Source organism: Notolepis coatsorum (assembly GCF_963971535.1).
Source record: "Notolepis coatsorum genome assembly, contig: SCAFFOLD_416, whole genome shotgun sequence".
Taxonomy (NCBI): domain Eukaryota; kingdom Metazoa; phylum Chordata; class Actinopteri; order Aulopiformes; family Paralepididae; genus Notolepis; species Notolepis coatsorum.
Window position 1 is genome coordinate 147,111 of NW_028172352.1, and position 15,390 is coordinate 162,500.

General features: G+C 45.2%; 1 protein-coding gene across 1 annotated transcript in view; it reads left to right on the top strand.

Moving 5' to 3' along the window:
* The window catches only part of LOC311248071 (exportin-5-like), a gene marked incomplete at both ends in the record, with an annotated part of 37,897 nt that overhangs the window by 2,665 nt on the left and 19,842 nt on the right, over positions 1 to 15,390 (top strand). Inside the window, 6 exons of the mRNA XM_084339028.1 lie at positions 4,163 to 4,263; positions 6,832 to 6,928; positions 8,795 to 8,930; positions 9,511 to 9,609; positions 13,237 to 13,283; positions 13,443 to 13,450. Of these exons, the coding sequence (XP_084195154.1) occupies positions 4,163 to 4,263; positions 6,832 to 6,928; positions 8,795 to 8,930; positions 9,511 to 9,609; positions 13,237 to 13,283; positions 13,443 to 13,450 (488 nt within the window). The remainder of the gene's footprint in view (positions 1 to 4,162; positions 4,264 to 6,831; positions 6,929 to 8,794; positions 8,931 to 9,510; positions 9,610 to 13,236; positions 13,284 to 13,442; positions 13,451 to 15,390) is intronic.

Here is a 15,390-nt window from a genome sequence, read left to right on the forward strand (position 1 = left end):
CCTATCAGACATGTTGTGCATTAATTGTGTCTTTTGTGTGGTAGGGATACGATGTAACTCTTAGCTTGATTGCTGAGGTTGTGCTAAATCTGCTGGAGAAACTTATTTCCTAAAGGGAAATTGGTTTGGTTGCTGTCATGTGTGCTTAGCAAGGCCTGTGGTCGATACTAATCAAGAATGATGTATTCTCTCATTGTGAAAAAAACGGCGTTCCTCTGTTGAGTGTTTTTGCCATTTTTTGTAGGTGATGATGGGTTGTGTGTGTCATGTGACCTACAACTGGGTTGTACTGGCCACAGAAGCACATGTGTATGTTGGACCGGGGTTCTTAGAGCCCTCTCTATTCTGGGTTTTTCCTTAGTAAAAATCAGATAGCAGGTTAGCTCATGCGCTGTGTGGAGCTGTGAAACGCTTCATAGAGCTGACTATGACTGTGTCATATTCTCTTTTTGTCGTTACGTCGTATCATGGGTGTGGGGTCGTAAAGGGGTGAACTGGTAACCTTTCCTCTCCCCATTGTTCTGTCGGTCAGGGGTACACCCCCTGTCCTTCAAGGTTCCCGTCACGTGGCGGTTCGGCACGTTACGGGGGGGGGGGGGGGGGGGGGGGGAGGGAGTTCCTGGTCCCACGGCCTGGTATATTGGGCGTGTGCACCGCAGGAATTCCCCCGCCATAGAGTACGTCACCGTGCGCGTCTCTGTTGGTAGGACTTCCGTGTGCTGTTCAGGTCCATGTGATGGATCTGTTTTCAGGGGGGGTGGTCAGGGCTCCTCCTCACCAAGCGCCTATTCAGGCCTTCTGTGAGTTCGGACTCCTTCTTCCATGTGAGGAAGCCTCCATCAGAGTACAGAGCCTTCCTCCTCAGATTGTCAAAGTGAGTGGACCCTCTAGAAGGGTCCTTTTCTATTGTATGTATATTCGATTCAATTCGTTTATTGAGTGTGTATGGGTTCAGTGCCTCTTCCCCGGAGGCCCTAAAACCAGTTTTTTACATGGCTCAAGGTGCAATATATTCTTTTCAATCTGTACAGCTCGCGTGGGAAGTCTCTCTGGGGATCCCCGTCTCTTTCCTGTGGGAGGGTGGTGGGATGTAAAAATGTGACCATTTTTTACCCCGGCTATGTAGACTGGGATACATGCTGTTGATGCTTCCTTCTTTCTATTCCAGAAGTGTTGGAGTTAGGGAGTGTCACACCCCTCTTGTCGTTCCCCTGGGCGCCTTGGGGATTCAATGACAGGTCTAAGTAGCCTGTTCATTGATGGGGGTGTGTCCCGACGCACGTATAGTGCTAGCTCGCTGTAAACAGGCGATTGACTGGCACGCCTTGGTTGCTTGTGGTTGAAACAGCGTTTTTATAAAGCAACTGAGATGGGGGTTTTTCCTCTTCCGACGACCACATCCCATGACCTGGGTGGGTTGTCGACGGATTCTCGTTCATGTCTGGGGGATGATGACGGGATGGATCTGAACATATGTAGTGGGGTCTCACGCCCTTGGGGTGGGCCACCAGGCGCGGTTCGTCCGAACGTCTGGGTGGCGCCTTCTTTTCATGTTAAGATCAACACGCATATCTGCCCTTCTCCTGGAGTAGGCATGTCGGCGTGGTTAGGGCACGGGACTGGTTCTGGTCACGCTGGTCCAGATCAGTTGAACCCGTTGTCCGCCGGGGATGCAGATCTGCTGTTCTGGTACCCTGAGGGACTTGGGCTTTTTTCAGGGGGAAAAATGCCAGGTCGGTCTGGGTGTCACAGGGTTAAGCGCTATGGAGACCCTGGTTGGGTATGTTTTTACTCAGCACTGTCGTCATGGCTTACAGCCATGCCATTCTGTACGCGCTCGATCTCGTCGGATCTCGGCCGCTACACAGGTTGGTCCTGGTTAGTACTTGGTTGGGAGACCGCCGGGGAATACCAGGTACGGTGTGCTTAGGGGCTGGTTCTCCATTGTTTTTCGCTCCTCTCTCACGCATGGCGAAGAGGGGCCTGTGGGGGTGGTTTTTTGACCTCCTCTGGTGACCCTGTGCTTCCCGTACCGCCAGGCCCGGTCCGAAGTGATGTTTGCGACCCGTAGGCCTGGGTTAACCCTTTTTGGAAACTGAAACACTTGTACTGCGGTATAGCCGGTGTATACCCGCAGGTGTGTTTTGGAGTTTTTTCTTGAGGGGTTATAGGAACAACCACCGCATTGGGTAACACCGAGGTGGTTGATTCCCTGGTGTGTTGGAGCAGTGTCAACTCCCGGGTTCACCGTTTGAGGGTGCCCCTGCACGTTCATGACGTCTGCCAATCGTGTCAGCCTTCTCTGCCTCGACCCCTCTGGGTGGGGGTTGTTAAATGGAGGCTTGGTCATGCAACACCGCCAGCTTACGCTCCTTCCGCCGGGGCGGCTGTGTTCAGCTGTCCCCTCTGGCGCCTGTCTCGTCCGCAGTCTCCAGGCTAGGGTTAACAGCCTGTTGCCTGGTTTTTCCCCGGTGCGCTGCCTGCTTCCGTTGGTTAACCTTTTTTGTGTGCTTACGGCCATGCTGACTGCCTGTTCTGCAGGGTCAGTGTGCCAGGCGGTGTACTATTGGGGGGACGGGGCCCGCTCGGCTTACGGCCATACCGACCTGAACACGCCCGATCTCGTCCGATCTCGGAAGCTAAGCAGGTTCTGGCCTGGTTAGTACTTGGATGGGATTCCGCCTGGGAATACCAGGTGCAGTAACTGAGGGGCCTTTGTCCGAATACGCTGGCGATGTGGGGGGCGGGGCACTGCGTGCCCACCTGGTGGGGTCTTGATGCTGGCATCATGGACTTCTCCGGGCCCCCGTTCCAGGGAGTCCAGTCCTTTTGGTGGGTCTGGGTCTTCCTTCGCGCTCCGCTGCTACGGCCTTGCCACGGGGTTGGGTTTGCCCTTGGCCCCGTGATTCTGGGGGCAGTAACGAGGTTGTTCCTCCGTTCGTTCCCGGGTGGCATGCGGGTTGTGCGTGTGTGTAGTCGTGGGGTCAAGCCACGGTCTGCTCACCCTGTGCGTTAAGTTGCTTGAGTGCCTCTTCGCACGGTCGGGTCCGTTGCCTTCCCGTGAAGCCTCTAATAGGGGGGATACCCTCCATTAGGGGGGGTCGGGGGGGCTCGGCCCTCCCTGTTCTGATGGTTTTGGGGGGCTGTCAGCGGGGTGTATTTGTCAGCCAAGTGGCTCCGCTTGGCCTCCCTTGTGCAGTAGTGATGCCAAGCTAAGCCACTAACGATACAGAACGATAGGTTATGACTATAACCAAGTTCTGTTAGTTAGGGGCGATGCTTGGCATCAGACGGCCGCTGCAGCCCTTGTCCTCACCTTGTGGTGAAAGCTTGGGAAGGAGGAGAGCAGGTGACCACACACCTGCTTATGAAGGTAAGCTGATGAGGGGTGTGGTCAGACTAATACTGGTATTAGAGGTACATTTGTGGTTTATTCAGTACGCGTGCACGTACGCGAGATAGTGCAGTAGTGATGCCAAGCATCGCCCCTAACTAACAGAACTTGGTTATAGTCATAACCTATCGTTTTATTTGTCGTATAAGGTACATTACAAGAGAGGTTAGTTAAAGTTTAGTTTTATTTGTTGTATAAGGTACATTACAGTGAAATGCTTGGTTCTGTATGAGCCCCCTGAGATTGTGCTTCATACAGTAAAAAAGTTAAAAGAAGAATAAAGTCCCAACACTATACAAATATACAATTTACAAACTAAAGTACAATGAAGTAAAAATGCAGACAATGAGGTGCAAAAATGCAAAAAAAAGAAAATGCATTTAGTAATGGCAATAGTTTCACCCACTATGTCCTGGTCTGGTCCTCTCTAGGTCTGTCTCAGCTTTAACCCTTTCACTGCTGCACTACCAAACGGTTAACCCTTTCACTGCGACAACACACAGAAGGTTAACCCTTTCACTGCCGCACGACAGCAGGTTAACCCTTTCACTGCCGCACTACAGCAGGTTAACCCTTTACTATCACACCACCGACGGTTAACCGTCAGTAGTGTATTGTCACAGTGAAAGGGTTAACCGGCTGTCGTGTGGCAGTGAAAGGGTTAACGGAACCGGAAGTTAGGAACCGGTTCCTCTCGGTGCCCAACCCTATTTCCTCTTCCTCCTTATTCATCACTTCTTCCTCCTCCTCGTCCTTTCTCCTCCGCAGGACCCACAACGGTCTGTTCACGCCGGAGAACACGGCCCGTCTGAGTGAGACCTTCGCCAGGGTCTACGATGTGATGGACGTGGAGAAGAACGTGGTTCTGGGTGAGATTATGACCTTTGACCTTTTCCCTTCGCGCCATTCTGCACTTCTGTTCTCTCTGAGCCCTTCCCTTCCGGGAAATGTTCCACTTTTTTTTTTTTAGACCCTTGTAAAGTTTTCCGCTGAAACGGATACAATGAAATGGAGCCTTTTCTATTTAACCAGAGAGGAACGCGCTGTACGCGAGGAGCGGTCGTTCGGCAGCCGCCTGCCGCTGAAAAGGCCTTTCACCGGAAAAACAACGCTGATTTATTTTGCTCAAAATCTCACACCCGTCCCCAAAACCTTTGACAGTTTTGCACACGTACATTTGGTTTGACGGGTATTGAGTAGGGGTGGGGGGAACAATCGATACGTAGTAGTACCGCGATACTTTGCGTGGCGATACTGTATCGATACAGGGACGCCAAGTATCGATATTTAATTATTCAAAATATTTTTTTTTTTAATTTTGTATAAGGAAGTTGCATTGTTAATTTCAATACCTGTAATAGACTGTACTATACTGAATATGACTGTAATACAAACAGTTCAGTTGGTCAGGTACATGCAACACAGATTACAGTGTTTACATCTGTCTGCTTGAGAAAATACCATGTTCTGCTGATTGATGATTGAAGTGAGATGAACAGACTGAACTTTATTTGATTAGATAAAACATGTTGACAAAGTTTTACTTTGCAGTTGAAAAAAGGTAATAACTTAAATTTGATAAAAAAAAAATTAATAATTCTCGCAATACTCAGCGTATCGCGATATATTTAGTATCGTCGCGATACGATAGTATCGCGACGCAAGTATCGCGACAGTATCGTATCGTGAGGTCTCTGGCGATTCCCACCCCTACCTGTGGGAGCCTCACAGGCGCTGGACACGTTCTGTTGTTTTGAGTGGATGACGGCGCTGCCGTTGACATGTTGACACATTGGGGGCCATTGGGATCAGAGCCCCACTCACTCTAGGAGGCCAGCTTTTCATTACAACGCTGCACTGTGCGTCAGGTTGTTTGTAGAGCTAAATCTATATTTTATATCATTGCTATGTGTCCATTGTCATTGTCAAATTGTAAATCCGGATTTGTTTTGGCAGTCTGAGAGTTGTATGCTGAGTGTTTTTTTTTTTTGTGTGGAGGACATCTTTAGTTTAGCAGGATCTTTGGAGAAAGCATGGCACTTGAGACAAAACACACTTTATCCTATATAACTGTATTGGAATTCCTCTTGTTTCTTTGTTTATTTACATTGCGTACAGCTTGTGTTATATTACGTTTTATTGTATTTTCTTGTATTTTCTTATTCTTGTGGCCATCTTGGTCTATATGTCATTTGTCAAGTAATTGGTCAAGTATATTATTATACTTATTGTTATGTGTCTTGTAAGCCCATATGGGCTGGACATACACCTGTATGTAAGACACGAAAATAAAAAAACATCAAATCAAATCAAATCAGACAGTATAAACCTTCCCTTCAATATGCCATAAAGAAATAATTATTTCATCAATACGTTCCCGTTTTATAGCGTCGTGAATATGAACGTTATATCGGAATGGTCTGGTATAATTCCTGCAACGCTAGTTATAGGGCGCTAAGCTAATAACGTTAAATCGATTGGCGTTTCGGCCCTACACAAGCTAGAGTTAAAAATCTAAATGCATATGATCGCATTCCACCATGAATGCATGAAGGGGGGGCGGGGGAAGTCGTTTCTGATTATTGATTACCAATAACGGCATTCGTTATTGCAACAACATACGCTGACCGGGTGGTTGGCTATGAGAACAAGGCCCGATCAGGCCGAAATTGACGTCAAAAAGCTCTTACCTGTGGCCGGTTGGATTCCAAAAATAATTTCCCAGTTATTTGATCGCCATCTGGTAGATCAATATGTCCATTGGCTGATGCTATATTCCTTTACTGCATACTGAATTCGGCGTCTCATAAAGTATTCCAGGCGATCTGGTGAAGCCATAGCTTTAGGCTAACAGAAAAGTCCACCCGGAGCGGGAAAGAAAAGTGACACCCGGTCTGCAACAGGGGAAACTGCATTCTCGAGATGGCGCCAATACCAGGATCTGGCCGGTACTGCACTTTCGGAGTCCCAATATGCCTTTTCCAGCCAAAATACAGCTCCATGACAACATCCGGGATATTAAAATGGAATAAAAGCAAAAACTAGTTGACCACATATATATATATAATTTGGCCCCGAACCAGTGAACCTCTTCCACCCGTGTGGTCCGTCTGCCATCATGTCGTAAATCAATCTCTCCAGATGGTTTGACAAAAGTATCGTTTTAATTTTCAAACGTATTCAAGTATAAACATCACAACCATGTCACAACAGCAGTTATAATGTATATTATCATCAATACGTTAGTTTACCAATAGGCTAAACTGTTATTAGATAGATTTTCCTTTTCATTTTGGTCTTGTTTACTTCGCGACAGCCGACCATTTTGGAAAATTTTAACCATGGGAATTGTAGTTTTATTTTTTTTTGTGGCCATTTTGTAGAAAACATCGCTAGCTCTCCGGGCTTAAGAGGTTAACGTGCTCTTGTTCCTCCAGGCCTCCCTCAGCCCTTCATGGATGTCTACGACTCTCCCGTCTACAAAACCCACCTGGAGCGGCTGCAGGGGTTCTTCTGCACCCTGTATGACAACTGGTGAGAGCAGCTAGAGCCAGGCCTTCCTCCTAAAGCTCTCTCTTTTTTGTTTTGATCCACTTTTTCTCCCATTTTCTATATTTTCTCCCATCCCAATTTCGTATCATCCAATTCAACCCTCGCCTGTCACGGACGCTGTTTCTTGCCTCCCACAAGCCGGCTGCAATGTGGACTAAGTCATACATAGCACAAGTCCCCTCCGGTACTTGAGGTAACAGCAGTCGCATCTTTTCACCTGCGCAGCTCGATCTCTGTGGCGAGGAGTAACTCGTGGGAGGCTCACGCTGCCCCCGACACTTCCTCATCCACTTCAATGTTAGCGTTAATATCGCCTAATCTATGTTTTAAATTATGGCTATGTGTCTAATCTGCCCGTTGCTTATCAATGACTCATTTTCCAGTCAACATTGTCGAAGCGGATTTGTTTTTTTTATCGGTTAATTTCCGTTTTATAGCATTTTGAAAAGCCCTCGTTTTCAAGGGAAATAAAAATATTCCATAATAAACGGAATATTCTAGAATACACAAAAACGTTCTAATTTTTTGGCCTATTTATGAATCGTTTTCAAATAAACGCTAGATTATCGATAGTATTATGTGTACGTATGAACGCTATATAGGCGATCTGATATCTGATCTGATATATTTCCTGATCGCTCGCACAGCCAAAACAGCCACATCACACATAGGGGAAAAGCTTATATCTCCGTGAAAACAGGTCTGATTATCCTAAGACTGGTAAAATAGATTCCTTACCTGAGATCAGATGTTATCCAAAAAGATTATTCCAATTCCTGATCGCCATTCCAAAAATCGATCCTTTTATTGATCCACGCTGTATACTGTAAACACATATTACACGCTGTTCTGAGGCTCCACAATGACAGGGATCATCTCCGGTTACATGCGTGAGAAGTAAAATGTGGATTCCGGATTTTTATTTTCTCATCCATTTTCATTGAGTCCATTCCAAAAGGGTGCATTACCATCTGGGAGACGATAGGGGGCGCTTTTTTCACATCTGAGCTCCTGACGGGGCTGGTTTCCCAACGGTAGACTCGGTTGATGAAATATGAATTCAGATCGCTAATAAAAAAATTCACGCTAATTGGCGTGGTGGGCATTCAGGGGGCGGGCTGCTAACACGTGTTATGTCGTGGCTGGCATCCAAAGTGTTAATAGATCTTTCTCCCTCTCTTTTTCGCTCTCTTTCTCTCTTTCACTCTCACTCTCCTTTCGCTCTTTCTCTCCTCTCTCTCTTGCTCTCTCCTTTCACTCTCGCTCTCTTTCTTCTCTCTTTTTCACTCTCTCGCTCTCTCCTTTCACTCTTTCTCTCTTGCTCGTTCTCTCCTTTCACTCTTTCTCTCTGTCTCTGTCTGTCTCTCTCTATCTTTGTCTGTCTCTCTGTCTCTCTCTCTCTCTCCCTCTCTCTCTCTCTCTGTCTCTCTCTCTCTCTCTCTGTCTCTCTCTCTCTCTCTGTCTCTCTCTCTCTCTCTGTCTCTGTCTCTCTCTCTGTCTCTGTCTCTATCTATGTCTCTCTATGTCTATATCTCTCTGTCTCTCTCTCTGTCTCACTCTGTCTCTCTCTGTATCTCTCTCTCTCTCTCTCTCTGTATCTCTCTCTCTCTCTCTCTCTCTCTCTCTCTCTCTCTCTCTCTCTCTCTCTCTCTCTCTCTCTCTGTATCTCTCTCTCTCTCTCTCTCTCCCTCTCTCTCTCTCTCTCTCTCTCTCTCTCTCTCTCTCTCTCTCTCTCTCTCTCTCTCTCTCTCTCTCTCTCTCTCTCTCTCTCTCTCTCTCTCTCTCTCTCTCTCTCTCTCTCTCTCTCTCTCTCTCTCTCTCTCTCTCTCTCTCTCTCTCTCTCTCTAGTTACCATATTCTAGGGAATGCAGGTCTGTCCCTGCAGCAGGACTTCTATACCATCGAGGGATTGGCCGAACAGATCGTTGGCTCCGCCTTCGTCAACCTCGACCACGTGCCTGACCACAGACTCCGCCCCATGATTCATATCCTTGTTTTCCGGTTGGTCCGTTTGATCTGCTGATCAACATATTCATAATGTGTCCACTCGTTTGGCGATAAACACTCTGAAAACATCTTTTGTAATTTCTTTTGACTAAAACTGTAAAGAATATGACCTTTTAAAAGCGATCGTCTTATCTTTTTTTGCCATCTACCCTGGAGTTAGACAAGAAGATACAAACCTGCAGTAGGAGTAGGAAGACGTTGGTGGTGTGATAGTAAAGGGTTAACCTTCTGTAGTGTGGCAGTGAAAGGGTTCAACTGTAAAGAAGGTGACCTTAAAGGTGTCGTCCTCATTTGATTTGTCACATGGAGTCCACCAGTGTCTTCAGAGATATTGGAAGGCGAAAATTAGCTTCTCAAAAAACGGGGGCTATCCCTTTAATCATTGCCAATGATGAATTTTGACCAATGGCACACTAGACTAGCGGCTTCCTGGCTTCCAAATCGAATATATTATTATTATTATTATTATTATTATTATTATTATAGACTTTTCTGTCTTTGTCTAAAATGGACAAAGACTGTGTGTGTGTGTGTGTGTGTTCTCCTTAACCTGTGCACGGGTGTTTCTGAAGCAGCTGGTGATTTTCTGTCCTAAGGAGTACTATGACCAGCTAGTCTGCCCCCTGCTGGGCCCTCTGTTCGCCTACATGCTGCAGGTCAGTGCTGCCCCCTGCTGGGCCCTCTGTTCGCCTACATGCTGCAGGTCAGAAGCCTAATCCTTCTCTATTGTTCATTTTTTTTTTATCTACTTTTTCTCCTATTTTTTCTGTTTTTTCCTCCCATCCCAAGTTAGTCGTTATGCCAATTCCCCCCTCCCCTTCCTGGTCGTTGCGCGCATTTGCCCCCTACTTGCCGGTCTAGGGAGCCCTGAAGTCTATCACATGCTTCCTCCGATACATAGGAGACAGCCAGCAGCCTCTTTTCACCTGCACAGCGAGGACTCTCACTGGGTGAAGTGTAACGCGTGGGAGGATCACACTACCTTCACCAGTTCCCTCCCTCACTGTGTGCAGGCGCCCTGACCGACCTGTAGGAGTCGCTGTTTACAACGACCAGTGTTTCTGCGGTGGTAGACAGACGCTTAGTCCGCTGCGCTACCCGGTCGCCCCTTCTCTATTGTTCTTGATGGAAATGACGCTCATTAAAAGGAGCTCTGCTCTGCACCATTCATGATGTTCCCAAGCAGCGTTTATTTTCACCACATACTGTAATAATAATAATAATATAATAATAAATTGTATTTGTAGTGCACTTTTCGTTGACTAGCAGGGTTTGCACAAGGTCCCTCAAGTGCTTGATTTTCAAGGCCTGGAATTCCTTGAAAACAGCAAAAAAAATTAACAAGGTGCAAAGTCCTTGAAATTCAAATCAACCGTTCGCATTGAAAGTTTTGTTCATCCATGATAAAATAGTTCTGAATCAAGAAATACTTATTTTTTTATCTAAAGTGTAACTAATTGTTGGAAATTCGTTTTAAGCCATAACTATTGTATCAGACTTTTTTTTCTATAAAAAACAGCATTTAAAAGTGAATTGTATCCTTTTAAATGCCCATTTAAAATGGAAAATAGTGCTTAGAAAAGTACTTGAAAGTCCTTGATTTTCATTTTGCAATGTCTGTGGGAACCCTAACCATGGTGCACTTTTCGTTGAGTGCTACACGGTTAAAACATAGTACATTTGTTAAATAAACAGTTAAAAACCTAGTATAAACAGAAAAATAAAACAACACAAGAAAAAAATGTATCACAAGAAATAGCTATCAATCAAAGGCTTTTTGAAATAGAAATGTTTTTATTGCAGGCTGCGTTCACACTGCAGACGAAAGTGGCCCGAATCTCATTTATTTTCTCCTGTGAATCGATACCGGTACCTGTGAATCGATACTGGTGCCTAGGGATGGGTATCGTTAGGATTTTATCGATACTACTACTCTTATCGATACTGCTTAACGGTTCAGTACTTTTTTTTTTATCCACTTTTTCTCCCATTTTCTATATTTTCTCCCATCCCAATTTCGTATCATCCAATTCAACCCTCCCCTGTCACGGACGCTGTTTCTTGCCTCCCACAAGCCGGCTGCAATGTGGACTAAGTCATACATAGCACAAGTCCCCTCCGGTACTTGAGGTAACAGCAGTCGCATCTTTTCACCTGAACAGCACGATCTCTCAGTGGCGAGGAGTAACTCGTGGGAGGCTGTAACTCGTGGGAGGCTCACGCTGCCCCCGACACTTCCTGATTCTACTGCGCAGGCGCACCAACCGACCTGTAGGAGTCGCTGTCCACAACGCCCGATCCCCACCCATCAGTTTCCCACCCCCTAATACGGCCAATGTGTATTAGTACGGACGACCAGCTAAACTGAAAGCAAATGTGGAGCGCTGGGCTCGAACTGACGAGCCCAGCGTCTCCAGCATTTCGTGGCGAGTGCCTTGCCCACTACGCCACGTAGCCGCCCCAACGGTTCAGTACTTTATCGATACTCTTATCGGTTCTTTTAGATTATTATTTAAATATATTTAAAAAAAAAAATTACAATTTATTATTTGAACGGCTTAAGGCTATATCTGTACTTGATGTTTGCTTGTTGTGTTGCATATTTGAAATAAACTTCAATCAAATCAAACCCCCCCCCCTCTTAAAAACAAAAACCTGTGTTTAACCTGGCCATCTATAAAACATCATGCTAAAACTGTGAAACAAATGTCCTACTCCCCTAAAGAAAGAAATACATAGCAAACATGACTCAGTTATGCAATAGTGCTGCTGCTTTTTATTTTGTTAAAATCTTTTAGTTAATAAGACTACAAAATGACTACAATGATTTCATGACTGCTTCCTGTCCTCGCCGGAAGTGCGTCGGATACCTACCTTAACGTTACATTTTCAACAACAGAACAGATTGCTGCTAATTAAACACTTCATGGAAACGGAGTAACGTTAATGCTATGTCGAGTTCATACGTGTAGTGTAGTATGATGGGAATCGAGAATCGGAATCGATTGGCAACCGGTTCCTAATTGTCCGAAACATAATACCTATTAGATAGATTTGATTTGAGAATAGTAGTGTGTCAGGGCGGCTGAGTGGCGCAGTGGGCAAGGCGCTCGCCACTAACGCAGGATATGCTGGTATCGAGCCCAGCTCTCTGCGTTGCTACCGGCTTGGCCGGCCGTCGTACTAACACAATTGGGCAGTGTTAGAGGGTGGGAAAGCCGGTGGGTGGGGATTGGACGTTGTGGACAGCGACTCCTACAGGTCGGTTGGTTTGCCTGTACAGCAGAATCAGGAAGTATCGGGGGCAGCGTGAGCCTCCCACGCGTTACTCCTCGCCACTGAGAGATCGTGCTGTTCAGGTGAAAAGATGCGACAGCTGCCTCCTCGTGTACCGGAGGGGACACGTGATGCAAGGCTTCGTCCACATTGCAGCCGACCAGTGGGAGGCATGGTCTAACAACGTTCGAGACCGGGGAGGGGAGAATTGGAAATATGAAATTGGGATGGGAGAAAAATAGAAAATGGGAGAAAAAGTGGATACAAAAAAAGAATAGTAGCGTGTCCAGGTGAGAAACGGCAACGGTTATAGTATAATACACGTATAAGGCTATTCTTCAGCCTTTCGGGAATTACCCCAGACCACTGTAAAACCATACTTATATTCACCACGGTATAACACAGGAACGTATGGATGAAAAAATTTATTCTTTTTCACATATTGAACGATAGATAGTCGATGTCAAATGGGCCATAGTATTGTATCCATAGCTATAATATAGAATATAATATAGCCTTGCAGACAAGGTGACACACTCCTATCTTTTAAAGCATTGGCCTAGCTACAACGGGCCCGTCTAATGGCTGGCGCTGAATGAGTTAAAGGAACACGCCAACATTTTGGGAAATTAGCGGACAGTGACACCTCTCCCGAAGGCTACCCGTCACTGTCCGCTTCCATTCATTGTGCTAAGCTAGGCTAACGTGCAGCCAGATAGCTTTCTACTGAACGCACAGAGAGAGGAAACTGGTATCTATCTTCTCGTCTCTCTCTCTGGAGAAGACGGTACGCTAATTTTCCAAAATGTTGGCGTGTTCTTTTAACCTTGTATTCATGAATACCTGTCTGTCCCCAGTGGTGGAAAGTAACTAAGTATTTTTACTCAAGTACATTGTCTAGCTACTTGTACTTATTTTTATTTTTTGGGAACTTTATACTTTTACTCCACTACATTTATCTGAACCGTGAGTCACTAAAAACCTCTGTGTTCCTTCTGTTTCTTCAGAGACTCAGCGTCAAGTGGCAGATCATCAACCAGAGGAGCGCCATAAAGTAAGTCACCTTATATAAATATATATTTGTTTTTTGCAATGAAAGCTTGGGGCCAGCTTCAAGTTCAAGTTTACTTTTGTTTGTCACGTATAAAGTACATATACATTACAGTGAAATGCTTGGTTCTGTATGAGCCCCCTGAAAATGTGCTTCATACAGTAAAAAAAGTAAGATGAGGATATATAAGTCCTAACACTATACAATATACAACCTAAGTACAATGAAGTAAAAATGCAGACAATGAGGTACACAACCGTTATAAAAAAAAGGCAAGATGCAAAATGAGGTATGGATGTAGTGCAAATCTCTTTAACACTAAATCATATTTATCTATTTATTAAAGTGTCTAAAGTGAGTGTTAATGTGAGTGTTTAAAGTGAGTGTGTGCATGTGGATGTGTGTGCAATGAGTGTAGATGGATGGGTTGATGTTAACATAGTCGTTGAGCATCCTGATGGCCCTGGGGATAGAAGCTCCTTCTGAGTCTCTCTGTACCGGCCATGAGACTCCGGTAGCGCTTGCCCGAGCTTAGAAACGGATGCATCATTGTCAACTAGGGTTGCAAATTGTAAGCACGTTCCTTACTCGATCATTGATAATGTTAACGATCAATTCATTGATTAATTGTAACAAAGAATACCCAATTTACCAAACAATAACAAATGTATTTGTTTCCCCAATCAAAAGGTTTATTTCCGCAGCAGCAACATATTGCATGGCATATGAAACATAGAAATGTAGAGGCCTAGGGCGGTCAGGTGGCGTAGCGGAGATTGCGTTCGTCACCAACCCCGGAGACGCTGGATTCGCCTGTTCGAATCCAGCTCACAGCTCCGGGGTTGTCACCAGCTTGGCTGGCCGTTCACACTAATACAATTGGCTGTATTAGAGGGTGGGAGAAGGTGGCGGGGTGGGTCCGGGTCGTTGTAAACAGCGACTCCTACAGTTCGGTCGGGGCGCCTGCTAAGCGAGGATAGGATCTAAGGGGGGTAGTGTGATCCTTCCACACGTTACACCCTCTCAGTGAGAGTCCGCGCTGCCAGGTGAAAAGAAGCGGTTGATTGGCTAGACGTGTGTCGGAGGAAGTACGTGGTAACCTCCACTCTCCCAGATGATCTGACTGTGGGGGGTAAGTGCGCAGCGACCAGGAAGGGGATTGGGAATTGGCATAACGACTAACATTGGGATGGGAGAAAATCGGAGGAAAAAGGAAGGGGAAAAAGATCAATACAAAAAAATAAAAAATAAATGTAGAGGCCTAGACATATTAAAACACATTTGTGTCGACTTTAAGCGGGCGAGCTGCATATGTGGCAATTTCTTTTAAAATAAAAGTCACTCGCCACTTAAAAAAAATTTAAAGCATGTATTTAACTAATTCTAAAATGTTCTAAACACGGTTTGATATTAACTTACGATCTCTTAACAGGCAGGCAGAAAAGTGGCAATTTTCTTTACTTGAACTTGAGGACTGCATACTCTTTTTGCAACGCTTTGCTTTATACTTTATAGCGCGTGCATGAGCCTGGTCTCTTTACTTTTGAAAGATAACATTCTGAAGTTACTAATGCAAAAAAGGATAACAGAGGTTTGAACTTGAGTTGAACTTTGAACTTGTGTACTCACATTTCTCTTTAGTGGTTGCCAGATTCCAGATTCCATTATTCCAGCATAGAGCTATGAGCTGGAAAACACTGCGGTTCCATAGCCTGAAGTCTTATGTAGTACAGGTCCAAATTCTATAACAATCTGTTCAGAAATGAGAGAGGTTTTAGTAGGGCTGTCTTAAATACTTCGAAGCTTCGTTCGATGGGCATGGGATACGAATATGAAAATAAAATTCGATTACTAAAAAATATATATATATGATTTTTTTTATTTATTTTTTTGCAAAATCAACTCTGCCTCTCTTTGTTAACTACAACAAGCAATGCTGTTTGTTATTTAAGACGAGGTCGGACTCTGCACTGACAGATTTGTGTTCATTGTGCTGCTCTTATAAAGCCTCAAATGACGGCTTACAATATTTCATGAAAGCAAAGTGTTTTGTTTGTCTAAGATTTTAAAAGGTTTAAACTTTACAGCACTGGCAAAGTTGAACAAAGTG